The 18,946-nt window shown below is 46.7% G+C and overlaps 1 protein-coding gene across 2 annotated transcripts in view; it reads right to left on the bottom strand.

Moving 5' to 3' along the window:
• Positions 1-260: 260 nt before the first annotated feature.
• UGGT2 (UDP-glucose glycoprotein glucosyltransferase 2) overlaps positions 261-18,946 on the bottom strand; it is a 1,472,699-nt gene continuing 1,454,013 nt past the window's right edge. For both annotated transcript variants that reach the window (XM_085622547.1, XM_085622546.1), the window contains one exon: positions 261-1,845. In XM_085622547.1, coding sequence (XP_085478673.1) covers positions 1,823-1,845 — 23 coding nt within the window. In that variant the 3' untranslated portion in view covers positions 261-1,822. The remainder of the gene's footprint in view (positions 1,846-18,946) is intronic.

An 18,946-nucleotide genomic window follows, 5' to 3' on the forward strand; every position in this document is an offset into this window, starting at 1 on the left:
TCTTAAAAGTGTGACAATTCATACTATTACAGGGCCCTAAAGCTATAAGAATGACTTTGGGGGCAAATAACAAACAGACGTTGTTGTGCTCGTACCTAAATTGGCTGACCCCACTACCATGTAGCAGACAGTCATAAGCCCCGGTGCTGGCTGAGCGTGGCCCAGAAACAAGAGCCACTAGTGAGAATAAAAAGGAAATGATGTCAAAATTGTGGCAGTATTGGTAAAATTATTACAAACAACAGACAGGCTAGGAAAAGTCAATTCCTTAGAACATTTTATTGGCTTGCCACAACCCAGAGAGTTTATTCAAATTGACGTAAAATGATTACAAACAACAGACAGGCTAGGAAAATTCAATTCCTAAGAACATTTTATTGGCTTGCCACAACCCAGAGAGTTTATTCAAATTGACTTCTGCCAAACGTATATGTGAGAACTAAATTATACCCGTACACATATTCCAATAATCCAAACAATATTATGAAAGAAACAAAACAGTTTGAAATCCATTAATATGCAAGACCATAAATATTTCGGGGAACAGATTACAAGTGTGGTAGTCGTAAACTGGACGGACATTAGTTGTGTTTTACCCACTTTGTGTAGTGAATTAGATAAACCAGATATTTCACTGGTGTACTACAGTATAGTGTGTGCACCTCCTGCTAGTCAAGAGAGACTTTCTGTTGCCAAAGTGCAACTCTTACTATGTAATATGCAAAAAAGACCCAGTCACACTTCAATCTAAATTAATTATTTGTATGCCAAAACTGCTACCCTTTTGAGGAAAGAAGCACCAAAAACACGTGTAGTTGTAAATGTGCCTAGTTGGGATAAAAAGGGTTGGGATTGGCATAGAAATAAGAAATGATATGCTTAGTTTTACTCTCCTTGAGTTACTCAACAGAACTTCAGCATTTAGTCGCACAATATATGCCGACATTAATTAGCGCTGGTGTACAATGAGGCGCTTCTAATTCAGTGCAATGAAAGAGGGCGGAAAAGACACAGCCATGAAACTCAGCGCCAGGTTTTATTATCTGCGTGTAGCTTTTCATGTGCAACCCACCACAGCATGCACGGCAGAGGTACGTAGGTAAACGCATGAAAAGGGAAATCCAATCTTAGGTTACTCGCTCAACTATTGCTCGAATGGTATGTGAATAAAATATAGAGCTATACCATAAAACAGGTTTTCGCCGAAAAGCGTCCCTGATAGTCTTCACAGCACAGCAGTCACAAACATGTAACTCAAAAGGTTTGCGCATGCCCACAGACAGCGCAGCCTGAAAGGACGCGCTCATATTTTTCGAACTGCGCCACCCAGAGCGCAAGCGCCAATCACAGAGTTAATAAATTAATGCCACGGCTAACTTGCTGCTCCTGCGTGCAGGCGAAGGGCAGGATGACGGTATGGCTTTTGGACTTGCTTCCTCTGGTTTTCTTTGGCGGTTTTCCTGGTTGGCCCACACATTTTATGCCGATTCATTATATACAATTGTTCTTAAATGTCCAGCGACCACATCATTTTAAAAATATAACCTACACTTCAACAGATAACATTTTAAAGAAGACATAAGGAACCATGATACTAACATAAACAAAGTGAAACATAACAAAACATTGACTGTAAACCACGTTGACCCAGTGCACTGCATTTTGATTACGAGAGCTCATTTTACAAAAGGCTGAGACAAAAAAAATAAAACAATGTCCTTATTTATAGTTCCATTATTCTTTTATAAAACAGAGGTTTTCGGAGAGTGTGGAAACGTCAGTTGTGCAAATCACTGTAGGGTTCAGGCGCGCGCATCCGGTGCTAAAGTTCATCACGCTTCAGAGCTGCAAGCAACCAGAGAAGAGTTTCCGTTAATATTTGAGCAATCCTCAGCATACAAATAATGACAACAACATAATGTAGCCAATTACAGCGCGTTGTACGACAATGAATTATTTGAAATGCTTGACACCAAAACCTGAGTAAAAAAAAATATATGCATACAAGGAAAACACAAGCATTTGCAAAGCCAATTAATTCTCCTTGGGTTTGTTTGTTCACCCTAAGTTGGCAGGGTATGCCCAGACATGGGTCCCGACTCCCTTGCTCACTTTGCCACTGGATTCAAGCTAGCCTGACCGATGAGGGGTGTTACCCCAAAACCGGTCCCAGGATGCTTGTTTCCAGTCCAGGGAATACATGGCTTGGCAGTTCAGCTGGACTGTTCCCATGAGGCACAGGGTCAAGACTGATTTGCATATGGCTGGGTTTGAACTGGGGTGGCAAAGTGAGCTAAAGAATGATGATGGATTCAACCCAGATCTGTGACTGGGGGTGAGTGTCTGAAAAGTTTCAGCGCTCCGTCCATCATCTCCTTGTGTTTGCTTTTTAAAGCCAATTAATTTGCCAGTGTATGCAAAAAGCATTTGTGCATTCCAGTGTTTAAATACGACACCTCGAAGGCTGCTCTGGCGACACCTCGAAGGCTGCTCTGGTGGCTTTGTCAATGCTTCTTGTCGTCGAGATAAGATTTCTCAATCTGTGATGTATTGGACAGAAGATTAAAAACTTTGTACAGCCAACGAACCACAGCAAGCAATGTGAAATGATTATGATAATGGGCTGTCCCTGTGGATAATGAAGACAAAATATAACAGACATGCTCGAATGCACTAATTGGGCACAGAAAATTGACCCTATTGCTCCCCTCGTTGAGTCATGAAGCACAGGCCCGCGTCATGTGAAAAGCAATGACAAGCAGAGACATTGCTTGCTGTATTGCTTGGTCCATTTTAGTAAACCGATCATAACTGGCTAAAAAGGCACCTAATTGGAACAATCGTACAACGACAACAAAGCATTACACTGCCCATTAATGCACCTATAGCAAGTATTTAAAATAAATCACTTTGTACTTGTTTCCATTGTCACTGCTCAACTCTTTGAAATAGTTATCCAAAATTGCTAAAGTTTAATCCAAAAGTCCTGAAGACAAACTTGGAAGACCAACGCATAGTCCATATTTATTTTTCAAGTGAATAGCACCACTGCAGTCCTGTATCAATGTCTCTAAAATCTTTTAACCTATAGCGATAGTCCTTCCTCCAATTACAACATGTAAAAGAAACCGATAGATGTCCATCCGAAGTCCGATGGCAACATGTCAGCGAAGGTGTTCCCTCCTCCTAAAAATAAAGGGCTCTGCCAGCAGCAGTCCAGTGACATGAGCACATAGCCTCACTTGTACAATAAACATGTAGAAAAAGTTACTTACCTTTGGTAACCATCTTTATGGTGAGTACTCTAACTAACCAAACATTACTCCCCCAGGTGTCAAACTGGTTCCCAAACATTTAAAGCAGTACTCCTGTATGCCGGTAGGTGGCACTGTGTTGCTCCATGCTGAAGTTGGTGTGCTCTGGAAGTGAAAAACGGAGGCTCATTTAAGTGGCACCCATGCGTGCTGGCGTCAGCTGCTTTCGTAGGCTGTCCGCACTCTCACACTCAGAACCTATCAGCAGATTGGCACGACCTCTGTGCAGATATCTTAATTGGGACCTTTTTATATAGAAAAAGAGCCCAGATAACAGAATGTGGAGGTGGGAGGCTCAGCAAGGAATCTGCAGTTAGAGCAGTGGTTCCCAAACTTTTTTGACCTATGGCTCCCTTGACATGTTGGCCATTGCCCGTGGCTCCCCACTGTTACTTTTTTTGGAGGGTGGAGTGGGTGTAAGCCTGGCCTCGGGAGTGCTTGCATTTTTCTCCCTGAAAATAATTGGGATGAAGCAGATGAAGGTATTATAATCATATACGCAGGGTGTTTCGTATTACTAAGGCGTCGTCTCTAATAAAATATTCCCAGTTCCACTTCTTTGCCCATGCCGTTTTTAGAGTACCCTCTCAAACTTTTTTATCCCGCTTACAGTGCTAGATAACACCCCTATGCATGTAGGCCCCAGTGCCAAAGTGTTTCTGTGCTTGAAGAATATTTGCATGCACTTCCATTTCTACCCATGTCATACGTGCCAACACACCTATCTCAGCAGGGTGACTCATGATTGATCAAACCACATAAAGCTTTATTTTTGCTGTCTCCTCCCTAAAATTGCCTCCAAATCAATTCAAATAAAATAAATTCCTCTGATCTTTTTTTTAAATGTCCCTCTTTCTTGCTTCCAAATGTTGCCACTATGCCATATATTGTGTTTTACTTCCCTGTGCTGAAGGAGAGAGCAGGCCTGTCTGGAAATGTGTGTGTACTGAAAGAAATGTGTACTGAAAGTACCTACGATTTAAGTACAAATGTCAATACTTGATAGACAGGTTAAATGTACTTTCCAGAGAACTTGCAATGGTGTAAAATGCATTTGGAAAAAAACGAAACTATTAACGAGTCTAACAAAATAAACCAGGTATCTTCCGCTTACTTTGGTAGTGTTGGAAAGTGGGGATCCAGTGAGATATGGGGGTCATCTCCCTCGACATGCCATTAACTAAGCACTACATTTACAGCTTTATGTATATCACTTACAAATCATCGACATCATGTGTTTAAGTCTAATCAGTTTAAATGAAGCCAACAGACCCTTCCACATTAAATGCATTAAAGTGCTTGGTGTGCGGCTCCCCTGGCTAGGTTTGACGGCTCCCCCGGGAGCCACGGCGCACATTTTGGGAACCACTGAGTTAGAGTATCAACCAGAAAGATCATTCCTAAAGTAAATTGTTCTTCTGATGAATACTTCTAACAGCAGATTCCTTACCTTGTGAACTGATACTATTGCATTTCCTCCCCAAGTGGTGGGTGTATGATCTGGCTCAGAACAAAAAGTCCTGTAGGACCTAGCTAGCAAAATTGCCCTTACTGTTAAGGCAGTAATGCTTTGTGAATATATGTACCAATGCCCACATAGCTGCCTGACAAATGTCCAGAACAGGTGCCCCCCTCTGCTAGCTAGCGTAAGTTAGAGGCTGCTTGTTAACCAGTATGTAGCAGATCTGCATGCATTTAACATCCATCATGAGATGGTACATTTTTTCACTGCCTTGATATTCTTTGCTCTGGAGAATACCACAAAGAGCTGACAGTCCAACCTGCGTTCATTGGTGCTATCAGTAAAGCTTAGTGCTCTATTAGGATCTACACAATGAAGTCTCTCTGTAGAGGGAAGAAGTGGGGCAAAGAATGCTGGATGGGTGATAGCCTGCCCTTCGGTAGAAATGAAGCTGGGATCCTCAACACAAACTTACCTCGAAATAATGGTGGATAAGGGGGTTTGACAGAAAGAGCCTACCGTTCGCTCACATGCCTAGCCGATGTTATGGCAATGAGAAAGACTGTTTAGAAGCTTCAGTGGACAACTGTACAGCAGCTCAAAAAGGGTGCACATCAAGTTCAGGTGCCACTGTGGTACCACAAAGGGTATTTGTGGAAATAAATGTTACAAAGTTAAAAATATTGTCATCACACAGGGGGTTTAAATAAAGAAGGATGATGTGGCAGCCACAAAGAGCAGTGAAATAGCCTTTATTAGTGCACAAAGCAAGTCCTTGGTGAGACAAGCGCAATTTAAACAACAAAACTTCAGTCAACTTGGCTTGTAATGGCTCAATCTGTCTGCTACCACACCAAGCCACAAATTTGTACCAATGACTGGCGTACACCAATTTTGTAGAGGGGTGCATCGGACCCAAAAGGACATCAGCAAACTCAGAAAGAAGGTTGAAGTTCAACTGCCACTGCTCAATCTCTAAGCATGGAGTTTCAAATTGTGCAGGCCCTGCTGCTGTGACAGAAGGATCCTTTCGAAACAGCTACTTGATTGGAGGACAGATACTCAAGCCAAGGAGTTCATGGTATCACTATTCTGGCCAATTCCAGTGTCACTAGGATGGCTTAGGCCCTGGCATTCCTGATCTTCTTTGGAGTTTGGGTCAGGAGATTCAGCGACAGGAAGGCACACAGGATCCCTGAGCTCTACTCAAGACGGAATGTATCTCTGACACAGAGCTGCCTTGGAAACTCCAGTATGCAAGAGCGCCAACATTGCGCGTTCTACGCAATAGCAAAAAGATCGAGCAAGAGTTCTTCAAATTAATGGAAGACACCCTGCGCCACCTCCTAAAATAAATGCTATTTGTGATCCATTAAGCACTGTCAGGTAAGTTTGTTTGTCCTGGTGTTTAAAATTCTCACCAGATGGTTCACCACTAGAGAAATTTCATGGTAGTCTAACCACTTCCAGAGGTGTAGAGCATCCTGGCAGAGTACCCAAGCCCCCAACCCGCCTTGCTTGTAGCAGCTCTGTATGGCAGTGGTGTTGTCCGTGAGTACCTGTACCAGCCTCCTTTTGGTGGTGGGCAGGAAGGCCTTCAACACCAAACAAATCACCCTTAACTCCAACAAATTGATGTGGATTCAAGCCTGCACTGTAGATCAGACTTCTCTGATCCCCACCTCTACCAGATGGCCTCCCCAACTCACAAGTGATGCATTCGTCCACACTGTCAAATCTGGGTGGGGTAGGGAGAGGGCCTGCCACTCACCCAATTGCATTCCAGTAGCCACCAATGCAGATCTTTTGCAGTCTCCTCTGAAATCTGGTTCAATATGACAGATTACCCTGGTGCTGTGTCCACTTGGATTCGAGGTCCCACTGCAGAGCCCGCATGTGCTATCTGGCATAGTTGACCAGCAGAATGAAGGAGGGAAACAATCCCTGTAACCTTTAAATACATTTGCACTGAGATGAAGGGCACAGCTGAAATACTGGGATCTTAGCCAGAATGCCATGGACTCTCCACTCCGGGGAAAGACACAAAACTATACCATAGTTAGAATGGCTTCGATGAACGGAAGCATCTATGAATGCTGTGTGTCTTCGACACATTGTTAGTGAACCCCAACATTGTCAGGAAGTTCGTCATTATCTGAAGATGGTTGACAACTGCGTGGAGCCATTCGAGATAGGGAATACTGGTATCCCTGAACTCTGACGATGTGCTGTGACCACATCTGTCTCTGAAAAGCAATTGGTGGGGGAGTAGTCCTGATGTACAATTCGGAGGAAAATATTTGACTGAAGAGATGGCTGGACACCCTTGGAGGAAACATCAGGTCCTGGCTCTGACAGGGTAGCTGTGTACTAGCAAGGACAAACATAGGGGGTCTTGTGGCTGCGGATGCTGGAGGTATGGGGGACAGAGCTGAACAAAAATTTTACGTACCTTCTGTAATGCTTTAGCTGGTTGAGACTCTAGCCGCAAATTCATTACCTTAGAATATTCCCCAAGCATTAGACTGTATCCAGAAATTTTCCTGAGCAGTACCCCTGCATGCCAGTAGTTGGCGTCATTTGGCTCTGCGTAGCATTGTTGGTGCCGGAAGTCAATTGTTTGTTGCCAATTGTTCGTTGCCTATATAGACACCACTCCAGCGCGCTGACCTCAGTTTCACATTTTTTCTGCTCCAGAAGCACAAAGCCATATTAAGGTATAAGACCAGCGTTCCAAAGCGAGTCCTCAAAGACCTCTTGGGGTAGAAATACCAGTTTGCAGAACAGGGGGGATGGAAGGGTTGATGAGGAATTTGATGCTAGATAAAGTGTTACCAAAGGGTAAGTGATTTATTAATCTGATAAAGACATCTAGCCACAGACGACTTACCTTAGAATATATACCAAACCAATCTTTCCCCCTAGATGGGTCTGCGGGTGAAATGCCCATCACGCCAGTACTGACTGTCTAGGCAGTAGTGTTTGGAAAACATGTGCAGCGATGAGCCAGCAAACCCTCAGGTGGTTGCTTCTTGGTCAGTGCATAGCAGATATTTGATGTAGAAGAACAACCATCTGAAGATAGTTCTCTTTTCCACTGTTCTTCCTTTCTTTGCTACAACAAATCCCACAAAGACTTGATCGTCCACCCGAAGGCCTCTAGTAAAGAAATGTAATGTAAATGTCATTTATAGAGTGCACTATTACTCCTGGGAGTGTCGTGGTGCTACGCAACACAGGTGTGGACTTATCTAAGAGACCTCACTATTACTCTTGAATAAAGAGCCAAGTGGCAGAATAGTCCAGTAACTCCAGAGGGAGTTTGTTCCAAATTAAGGGACCTAAGAAGGAGAAGGACCTGCCACCTGAGTTGGACAGCCGAATCCTAAGTACTTTGGCCAAAAAAGTGTAGACCGCAGGCGTCTGACCGGGACATTAAAGCAAATTCTTGCTCTGAGATAGCCTGCATCAGACTGATGGAGCGGCCTATGTACAAGCAGCAAGGTCTTAACAAAGATCCTCTTCCTTAATGGAATCCAGTGCAGTTCCCTTAGATATAGAGAAATGTGTTCTTAAAGACAGGCCAAGGAGCAACCGGGCTGCTGCCTTTTAAACCACCTACAGCTTACTAATCATGTAGTCAGGAAGGCCCAGGTACAAAGTTTTACAGTAATCTAGCCTAGATGTTATCAAAGCCTGGACTACCTGTTTCCTTGCTGAAAAAGAGAGGCAGTGAAGAAACCTTAACACAAGCAACAGACCAAAACAAGCTCCTACCACTGCATTGAGCTGAGATAGAAAATACATCTCTCATTCAAACTTAATACCTAAATTCTTGTCCAAACTAGGCTTACGTAGTGGAGGGGAAGCATCCTCCAGCTAAAAGGATTGCCAGGGTTCTTGTGTCCTTGTACCAAAAAAGAGTATCTCCATCTTTTCAGCACTGCATTTGATGGTGTGTCAGCCATTGAAAGGCGCGTGTTAAACAAGCTCACATTTTTTCACCCGGAAAAGGTTCATCCTTGCCCCATGAGAAAAGAATGTCAGCACCATAGGAAATGATTTTCGAATAATATACAATAACACCCTTTTTGGATCCAGGCGGAGGAGTCTCTCCTCTTATTTTGGAGACTGAGCAAAGAAAGTAGGCAATGTGATGGTCTGTCTGACGTGAAAAGTTGTTGCAACCATGGGCAGGAAGGAGGCACAGAACTGAAGGGCCAGCTTGTCTGGGAAGAAGGTAGTATGTAGAGAATTGACTGAAAGCACCTGCAACTTACTAACCCCCCTGGCAGATGTAATTGTCACTAAAAAGACTGTTTTGATGGTGAGTGGTTTTAGAGGTCAGCTGTGCATGGGTTCAAAAGGTAAGCACATCAAGAAAGTGAGAACTAAATGAAGGCTCCATTGGGGCATAATGAAAGGGGTGGGAGGAAACGTTTTGTAAACCTCCAGATAACGTGTTGTAAACCTTTCAGAAATTGTGTTGCAACTGGTGACTTGACCAGGGAGGGTTGATCGGGCAATCGCAAGAAAGCCTTGATGGCTGAAAGTTACCCATTAACTGTGCCTACAGCAAGTCCTTACTGGGCGAGGGATAATGGAAAAAGGAGAATGTCAGATAAGGGTACAGACAAAGGATCAATGCATTTGGCAGCATACCAAGCCAGAATTTTGTCCAGTTTTAGGGGAGGGTTGCCTGGCTGTGATATAGATGTAGCACCCCAGAAAATATGGGTTGGGCCGGGGCAATCGAGGTAGCCAGAGGAGATGTATCCCACGCTATTTCTATTTAGTACATTGCTGTGCATATTGGTCCCCCCCCCAGATGTTGACTGTATGCTACTTTTGTTATTTGTTTGGGCGGTTGCCTGTTGTACACTCGTCCTTTTGGTATTTCTTATTATATATGGTTTAAATGTTTGTTTTGCCATCCATCACATCACACGACATGCAGACCACTCATCCCATCCATATAGCGGCGAAAACTCTGCACGTATTTGCGCAAGTCCACTATTGGCTCTCCTCACCCTCTGGCCTGATGGGACATTGTGCGTTTCTCTCTCTCAGTCTCCATGGCCCCGATAAGGATAGGAATATGGAACGTGCGGGTCTGCATGACCCGTCACGATGATACCACATCTATTCATATCATGAGGTGCCCCGTTTACATAGGCGCTGGAGGGGACAACTGTACGCTACAGGATACTCGGCGTATGCATGGGGGGTACTGGTGTGGGTTAGACCAGGGACCCCCTTTCGAGTAGTAGACTCATGTATTGACATGGAGGGTAGATATGTCATTGTCAAAGGTACCCTAGATGGCAGACCTGTGATCATCGCCTCACTATATGCTCCTAATACTGACCAAGCTGCTTAGTTTGAACTAGTTTCTCACAAACTGGCCATGTGGCATGATACTCATATGATACAAGGCGGTGATTACAATAGTGTATTAGATGTCTCATTGGACCACTCCTTTCCTCCCTTGCCTGGTACAGCCACACACACGTCAATGAAAGCACTGAACAACTGGGCAACACACTGGCACTTAACAGATGCTTGGCGACATCGTAACCCGCTGGACAGGGTATACTCCTATTATTCGGGAGCGCATGGCCTTCATGCAGCTGGATCGCTTTATGATAACCACTGATCTCTTACCCGGGGTTACAGGGTCACACTATATGGGGCGTACGCACTCAGACCATAACCCGCACATGTTGGAGTTGGAATGAGAGGGAGGGATCCCACCGATCCCAGTTTGGCGGCTTCAGTCGGATGCGCTACTGGATGCACCCTTCCGGGACTTATTGGCCACCACTGTGGCACAATATTTTGACGAAAATGCCGGCTCTGCCTCAACGCCGCAGCTGGAGTGGGACGCTCTTAAAGTGGATGTACGGGGACATTGTTTGGGAACGCAGGCGGGTATCTGAGCACAGTTAGAAAAAGACCTCACCAACTTAGAGTCACAATTAGCATCCTGCGAGTAGGAAGCAGCTAGGGGAACCCCGTGACAGCTTGATTGCCACAGAGAGGAACGTGCGCGACTGTTACAGCGGTTGAGATGTCTTCACTATGCAGAGCATTCGGCACGGACGCATCATATGGGGGACAAGGCGGGGAAGTTACTGACATGGCTTGTCTGTCAGAACGAGTTGTCAGCTCCAATAACGTTGATTCGTATGGCGGGGGTGGGGCATAGCATATACGCAATGGGACATACACAAGGCGTTTTATCGGGACCTGTATAAGTCTCACACACAGGCCACACCTGAGGAGCTGCAGCTCTACCTGGAGGGGATAGCGTTATCGCACCCCACACGTGCTCAGAAAGAGGAAGTTCGAGATAACATATTGTCACTCTCTAACGGGAAGGTGCCAGGTCCGGATGGACTACCAAAGGAATTCTACAAAGCGTACACACACATCCCAGTACCGCAACTGCTGAAAGTGTTTGAGACCGCGATTGATAAATCCACTCTTGTGGATACTCAAAACGAGGCCTTACTGGTATCTCTACTTAAACCCAATAAGAATCCGGAGTCCTTCGGCTCTTATCGCCCTTTAGCACTACTGAACACCGACTGCAAGATATTTGCGTCCATACTTGTGACGCGTCTCTCACCCATTGTGAAAACTCTAGTGCATTCAGACCAAAATGGTTTTGTGCCCACTAGGAGCACATCGCTCAACATTCGTAGACTGTTCAGACTTCAACACTGCGCGACACATACATGGCCCCGATCCGGCTGTCTGGTGCTGGACCTGGAGAAAGCTTTTGACTCTTTGGGGTGGCCCTATCTGGCAGCGGTTCTCAGTAAATATGATCTTGGCGATCACCAAATGAGAATGGTTCAGCTATTATACCAATGTCCTATAGTTAGGGTCAGGACCGGCAAGCTAATCTTAGAGCCTATTCGGGTCAGATGAGGGACGTGCCAGGGCTGCCCCCTGTCCCGCTACTCTTCTCCTTAGCCATGGAACCGCTTGTGGAGGTACTTCATAATGATAGTGCGGCATGGGGCATTGACTTAGGAGACGGGGCACATGCAGTTTCCCTTTATGCTGATGACCTACTCTTGTATGTTTGAGATATTCATGAAATCCCGGCATCTATAGCGGAGGCACTTGCAGCCTTTGAGGCAGTGTCCGGTTTCCTGGTCAACTGGGCTAAATCGGGGGTTTATCCCTTCAGTACCGACGCGATCGAGACTGAAGTTCTTTTCGGTGGCACTCTTCTCCCGTGGTATTCTACCACGTTTCACTACCTGCGTGGTTATATACAAAACACCCGAAGATTTATTAGACAGCAATTTAACAAGGGCGAAATCAGCAGTCAGGGCGCAGATACAATTCTGAAAGTCTCTCCCACTGACTGTTATGAGCCGCATTGCCCTGATCAAGATGATCGTCCTCCCAAAACTTCTATATTATGTCTCAAGTCTTCCAGTATATGTCCCAACTAGAATATTCCACGCGCTGGAATGTATGATGCGAGTCTTAATCTGGAACAAGGGCAGGCCTCGTGTAGCATTATGGAAACTATACGCCCCAGTCAGTCAGGGAGGACTGGCAGTCCCTAATCTGGAGCTGTACTATATAGCGGCACAGTTACAGTGGGTGATGAGATGGCTTGGTGGCAAGGGATGTATGACGTTACAACGCATGCTTTTACAACGCATGCTGTTACAACAAAAGTTTTACAACGCATGCGATGTTACAACGCATGCTTTTACAACGCAAGTCTTTACATCGACATACACTAGATGGCGTGCTGACATTAGAAATGTGTAATTACTATTCTAACTCCAGTCCACGTTGCAGTAGGGAAGGTGTTTGGATAGTAAACGACACTATTTCTAATGTTAGCACGCCATCTAGTGCAAGTCGATGTAAAGACTTGCGTTGTAAAAGCATGCGTTGTAACATCGCATGCGTTGTAAAAGTTTCGTTGTAATGGTAGTGCGGTGTAAAAGTTGCGTTGTAAAGGTTGTTCCCCGGTGGCAAGGGATTGGAGGACACGGCAAATTTGCAGCGGCCCTGGACCCAATCACAAATCTGTCACTTCTTTCATCCCATCGCTAGGCCCCCGCGACCATCTCAGTTTCACCTAGCACTGGCATACAAGTGCTACAGGCGAGGAGGCGTGAGCAGGAGGCGGTAGAAGAGGAGAGGAGAGGAGAGGCGGCCCCCATCCCGTTTTGATTTGTAGGTGCCCCTCTCCCCCACTACAGCCCGTTTTCTCAGACATCCTCCCATTTGGCCTGTTTGTTTTCCCAGGCAGCCCCCCTAGTGGTCCCTGCTCTGGGGGGTTGGAAAGCAGCCCCTTGCGGGTCAGACCTGGTGCATGTTGTATGTGTGTGTTTTCCTCAGAAGGGGTGGGCTGTGGGCAGCGTGATCTCTGCGGAGATATGGGGGGCTGCTGGTGACTCTGCTCTCACTTTGGCCTTTCCTAACCCCCGCCCCCACCGCCACGCTCTCCCTCCCGAGTGTCACTTTTGTTTGTGAAAGGCCCCCAAGTGCGCGCCCATTCACACACACCCCCCAGCTCTTGGTGTCTAGGACAGCCCTGGACGGAGGATAGGCTTCATTGGGCTGTGGAGAGAGCGCTGCCGCTGAGCTGCAGGTCCGAGCACTCGGGGGCAGGGCACGAGGAGCGGGGGCAGAAACAGGGCAGAGGTAAAGGGCAGGCGGGGAGGACAGTGAGGGCAAACGGGGTGGAAAGTGATTAAAGGTAGCAGACAGGCGTCAGAGAGGGGCAGAAACAGGAAGAGAGCAGAAGTGTAGAGGTGCAGGACGGGTAGTGAGCAGGAGGGGCAGAGACGCGACAGGAGCAGGGTGGGCGAGTTATAAAGTAGGGACGATGTGGAGTAATCGGCCCTTCTACACCCTGACGGCCTACTTTTTAATTCAGTTTGGCGTCCCTCCCCCACAGTGCATGACGAGCTTTGGTGAGGCCTAATTGTGGAATATATCGGTGAACTCGCGCTGAGGGGATTATTGTTGGCAGGACCCCCACATCAAAGGCTGGTGGCCGGATGTACTGCAGGCGGGGGGGGCGGACCTGGAGGTTGTAGACTGTCTACCATAAGCCCCAAAACGCTGGAGAATAGTGCACTGAAGATGCTGCCAGTGAACTGTGGGCCTGAATGAAGGACTGCAAGTGTGGGTGAGTATAGCACTGAAGGTACCTTCGGATCCCTGCGGGGCCCCTGTTGACGGGAAATAACGCTCGTATTTGGTGGCATTCAAGATTCATTTATACCTTTTCCGGGTTCTGGATTTCTCCGTCCCTGACGTCTCCACCTTGGCTAGCCCTGAGATCGGAGGTCCTACCTTAACCTTCAAAGGCATAGCAGAGTTAAAGAAACACAGATCTAGTGGCAAGCCCAGCCGCAGAATCACAGGGATCAACCGACTTAACTTGCCTGACTATAAGATGGCAGTCAAGCTCCATATCCTATCCTACCATCCTTGTCCTCTTCATTCTCCCGTTTCCGGACTCGAAACCTTTGGACACTTCATGATCTTCATTCTATCCCGGCCGAGCACGAGCACCATGGCCGATTCCCGGTGGAGCTGCATCAACAGCTATAGGGGAGATTGGCTCCGGCTCACCGCTAGAGCCATCACCTACCCAGCCGGACATAGGTCTCATCATTTTTTCTCCACTGCTGTTCTCCTCCATATGGACTTCCAGCTCTCTTCTACACTACTTTCAATGGACCTATGACGTTGCCCACTGGGCTGAATCTTCAACTGTTTGGACTTACCGCGGAGCCTGCTTAACCTTTGGCTGATACCCGGTGGAGCTATCATACGTAGCTGTAGAGGAGTCGGGCCCTGGGATTCACCCTCTCAGCCAGCACCTACCCAGCCGGAGATCGGACACTGTTTTTCCACATCTCCCCGTTACGTTCCCTTCCCTCCCCCGCATCTAGGGGCATGATCACCATGAGGCTCCTTTCCCCCCCTCTGCTTCTACTGTCCCCTACTGTTCTTCACACAATGGCCTTTCTTCTGCCTTCTAATATTCTCCCAATCCCCTCTACTGTTCCCCCTTTTCCCTTCCTTACTCCATCAGTTTTTAATTTTTCTATGTCATCAATGCACTAGTAACGAATGTAACTGATTTTTTGCTGTAACATTGTTTAATCCTCATGTAAAGCGCTCTGATACCTTCGGGTCTAGCCAGCGCTATATAAAACTCAATAAAGAAAAAGGCCTACTTCTCACCCGGGCAACACTCCCATACGAACCAATACTTCCACTCCTGGGGATGCCCAGAGGGAGGGCTGGTACTTCCGAAGAAGCTCTTAGTCATTGGATACCCTGGGTGACCTATATTCAGATGGCAAGCTACTTACTTTTGCTGCCTTAGCAGGGGACAGTGGGCTGCCGGCAGGACAATTTCTATTGCATACCTCCTTGATCAGAGCCCTGTCAGCCTCTTGGGGAGACATGACGACTGAGCCGCCCACGCACCTGTTAATTTAATACCTACATGTCATGGGGACGGGCTCCCACATAGTGCACTGGCTAGTGACAGCTCTTCTTACACATACACTGCAACCAATGTTGAGTCTCCGCATTCGCTGGGAAGAAAACAGGGGTGCACCCTGGACGGAGAAGGAGGGGAATGCCATCTTGGCTAGTTCTACATATATCCCGAGAAGCTCTAAATTTAAGCTGATTCAAACATAGCATATCTCTCACCCGATAATATAAACAGATACTTCACCATCACTACATCTGTATGTCCTCGATGCCAGCAACTAAATGCAGACCTACTCCATATGTTGTGGTCTTGCGCCTCTTTACACAACTATTGGCAGACAGTAGCCACGACACTTGCACGCTGCACTGAAATCCCCCTGCCGCACACGTGGTAAGTCCATATATTAGGGCTCAATGCCAGATCCAAAAAGAACAGAGTCACGATTCGGTTCTGGAATCTAGGGTTAATAGTAGTAAAACGCTTAATTACGAAAAGATGGAAACACAGTGCACCCCCGGAAACAATCAGCTGGGAGAGTTCGTTCATGGTCTGGGCGCAGGTGGAAAGTATCACATTACATAGAGAGGAAACGGCGGGACTTCCAAAGTACCCCATTGCACAATATTGGGATAACATCTTCACCACCTTTAAAAATGGGATGGATGAAAATAACACAAATACCCCTCCCGCCAATACCTAAACTAATCTTGATTGCTCCCATACTTGGAGTCATTACTGTACTCACGGACACTGCAACGTTGTTGCGTAGTGGACTGCCAATCGCCCTCCTAACCCCTCGGCACACATGACCAAGGTTTTGCTGTTGGAGAGCTGCTGCAGAGCCCAGGTCGAGATGAGCATGTGTGGACCTAGTGATGTTATGTATATTCTTTCAGCTGTAATGTGATGGCAATTTTTTCTTTTCCCCATTTTTATTTATTGTTAATTTGAAGGTATGGTTATTATATATGTCTTATTGGTTCATCCTGTTATTTCATCTGCATATACTCCCGGAATACGATTAGTTGCAATAAAAGCCCCTGAATCTCAAGTAACTGTTTGAATCTAAACACCTATAGTTGACATCTGGTGTAATAAGATGTACTCATTATATAAAGGGCGCAACTGTTTGTTAATCGGATATCGCATAGGACCCCAGATGGTAGCGGGAAGTAGCATACAGTGTTTTACGATCACTAGCCATCTGCATATACGACGTAATAGTTATTACATATTGCTTTTTTTTTTACTATCCGCAACTCGATGCTATCAAGATAACTATTTTCACGATGTGCTTTTGTATGTGTAGATGTGCTATTTTTGCAAATGTCAATTTGTTACACAATTAACAAAAAAAGGAAAAATACCAATAAAGATATTTAAACAATAAAAATAAAAATTGCACTGGGTCCAGAATGGCACCGATGAAAGGGATCGTCTGAGAGGGAGTCAGGTGGGACTTTGGTTAGTTGAAAGAGAACCCCAGTGAATGCAGGAGGTCCACCATAGTCTAGAGGTGGGAGACGACTGACTGACGCGAGCCCGCCTTCAACAGCCAATCGTCAAGGTAGGGGAAGACTGGAATCCCCAGCTTCCACAGATGGCTGCGACCACCTCCATCACCTTTGTGAACACCCGAGGGGCAATGGTGAGGATGAAGGGGAGCACAGGGAATTAGAAATGCCCCTGACCTACCATGAACCACAGGTAATATCTGTGGGCTGGCAGAATGAGAATATGGAAATATGCGTCCTGGAAGTTCAGTGCTACCATCCTGTCTCTGGGATCCAGAGGCAAACAGAACCTGAGCCACAATGAGCATTTTGAACGTTTCATTTTTCAGGAAGCAGCTGGGAGGGCGAAGGTCTAGAACGGGACAAAGGCCTCCCCATCTTTCATGGCACCAGAAAGTAGCGTGAATAGCAACCACAACCTACTTCTGAGGGAAGCATCCTTTCAATCACTCCTTTGGCCAGAAGATCTTGTCCTTCTTGTCGCAAGAATGAAAGGTGGTCCTCTGTCAGCTGATTGAAGGACAGTGGCAAAGGTGGCAGGGTTTATTCAAAGGAAGGGCATAACCCTGCCGGATAATCTGAAGCACCCGTTTGTCTGATGCTATTGTCCGTCATTGGAAAAGACACAAAATTGATGGACGGAATGCAGAACAAATCAAAACATTCACCCCAGTCAAGAGATCTGGGTTAAATCCATCATTCTTTTGCTCACCATGCTACCCCAGTTTAGACCTGGCCATATGCAAATCAGTCTTGACCCTGTGCCTCATGGGAACAGTCCAGCCCGAACTGCCAAGGCAGGTCCTCCCTGGACCGGAAACAAGCATCCTAGGACCGGTTTTGAGGTTTCACCCCTCTTCAGCCAGGATAGCTTGATTCCAGTGGCACCGTGAGCCCAGGACCCACGTCTGGGCATACCTGGCGCACTTAGTCCGGTCCGAGGATGCTTGTTTCTAGTCCAGGGAGGACCTGGCCTGGCAGCTCATGCTGGACTGTTCCCATGGGGCACAGGGTCAAGACTGATTTGCATATGGCTGGGTCCAAACTGGAGTGGCATGGTGAGCAAAAAAAACGATGTATTTAGGCCCAGATCTCTGTACTGGGGTGAATGTATGACATTGATCTGCATTCTGTCCATCAACAGTTCTTTTTGTATTTGTCACCCCGAGCGGGACGGGTATGCTCAGACGTGAGTCCTGTGCTCTCCATGCCACTGGAATCAAGCTATCCTGGCCGAAGAGGGGTGAAACCCCGAAACCGGTCCTAGGATGCTTGTTTCCAGTCCAGGGAGGACCTGGCCTGGCAGTTTGGGCTGGACTGTTCCCATGGGGCACAGTGTCAAGACTGATTTGCATATGGCTGAGTCCAAACTGGAGTGGCATGGTGAGCAAAAAAACGATGGATTTAGGCCCAGATCTCTGTACTGGGGTAAATGTATGACATTGTTCTGCATTCTGTCCATCAACAGTTCTTTTTGCATTTGTCACCCCGAGTGGGACGGGTATGCTCAGACGTGAGTCCCGTGCTCTCCATGCCACTGGAATCAAGCTATCCTGGCTGAGGAGGGGTGATACCCCGAAACTGGTCCTAGGATGCTTGTTTCCAGTCCAGGGAGGACCTGGCCTGGCAGTTCGGGCTGGACTGTTCCCATGGGGCACAGGGTCAAGACTGATTTGCATATGGCTAGGTCCAAACTGGAGTGCCCTTGGTGTTGTGAGGGCTTATTAAAGGGGCTTTGAGGCTGAGGCTGCCTGAGGAATGGACTGGGTAGAACTCTGGCCTTTGATCCTATGTGGTTTGTGGACGGCGCATATGCGGCAACAAAGGACTGAGTTACCTGTTGGTCGTAATGGCTAGGGATGAAAGGATGCAGCTGATAGTTCCTACCATAGGCACAGAAGGAGGTGAAGGCGGATTGTGGTCGTCGTGAGGCAATGGTGAACCCCAGCGACCTAGCGGTGGCCCAGCCATCCAAAAAACACTCAAGCACCAAATCCGCCTTATCGCCAAAGAGCAGAGTGCATTCAAAGGGCATGTCCATAAGGGATGACATCCTGTGAAAAGCCAGTTGTCCCACTATATAAGCAATGGCTCTGCCCAGTGAGTCTGTGGTATCCACTCTGCAGTGAAAAGTGAACTTTGCTTCATTTCT

This window comes from Triturus cristatus, chromosome 8, assembly GCF_964204655.1.
Source record: "Triturus cristatus chromosome 8, aTriCri1.1, whole genome shotgun sequence".
NCBI classification, from domain to species: domain Eukaryota; kingdom Metazoa; phylum Chordata; class Amphibia; order Caudata; family Salamandridae; genus Triturus; species Triturus cristatus.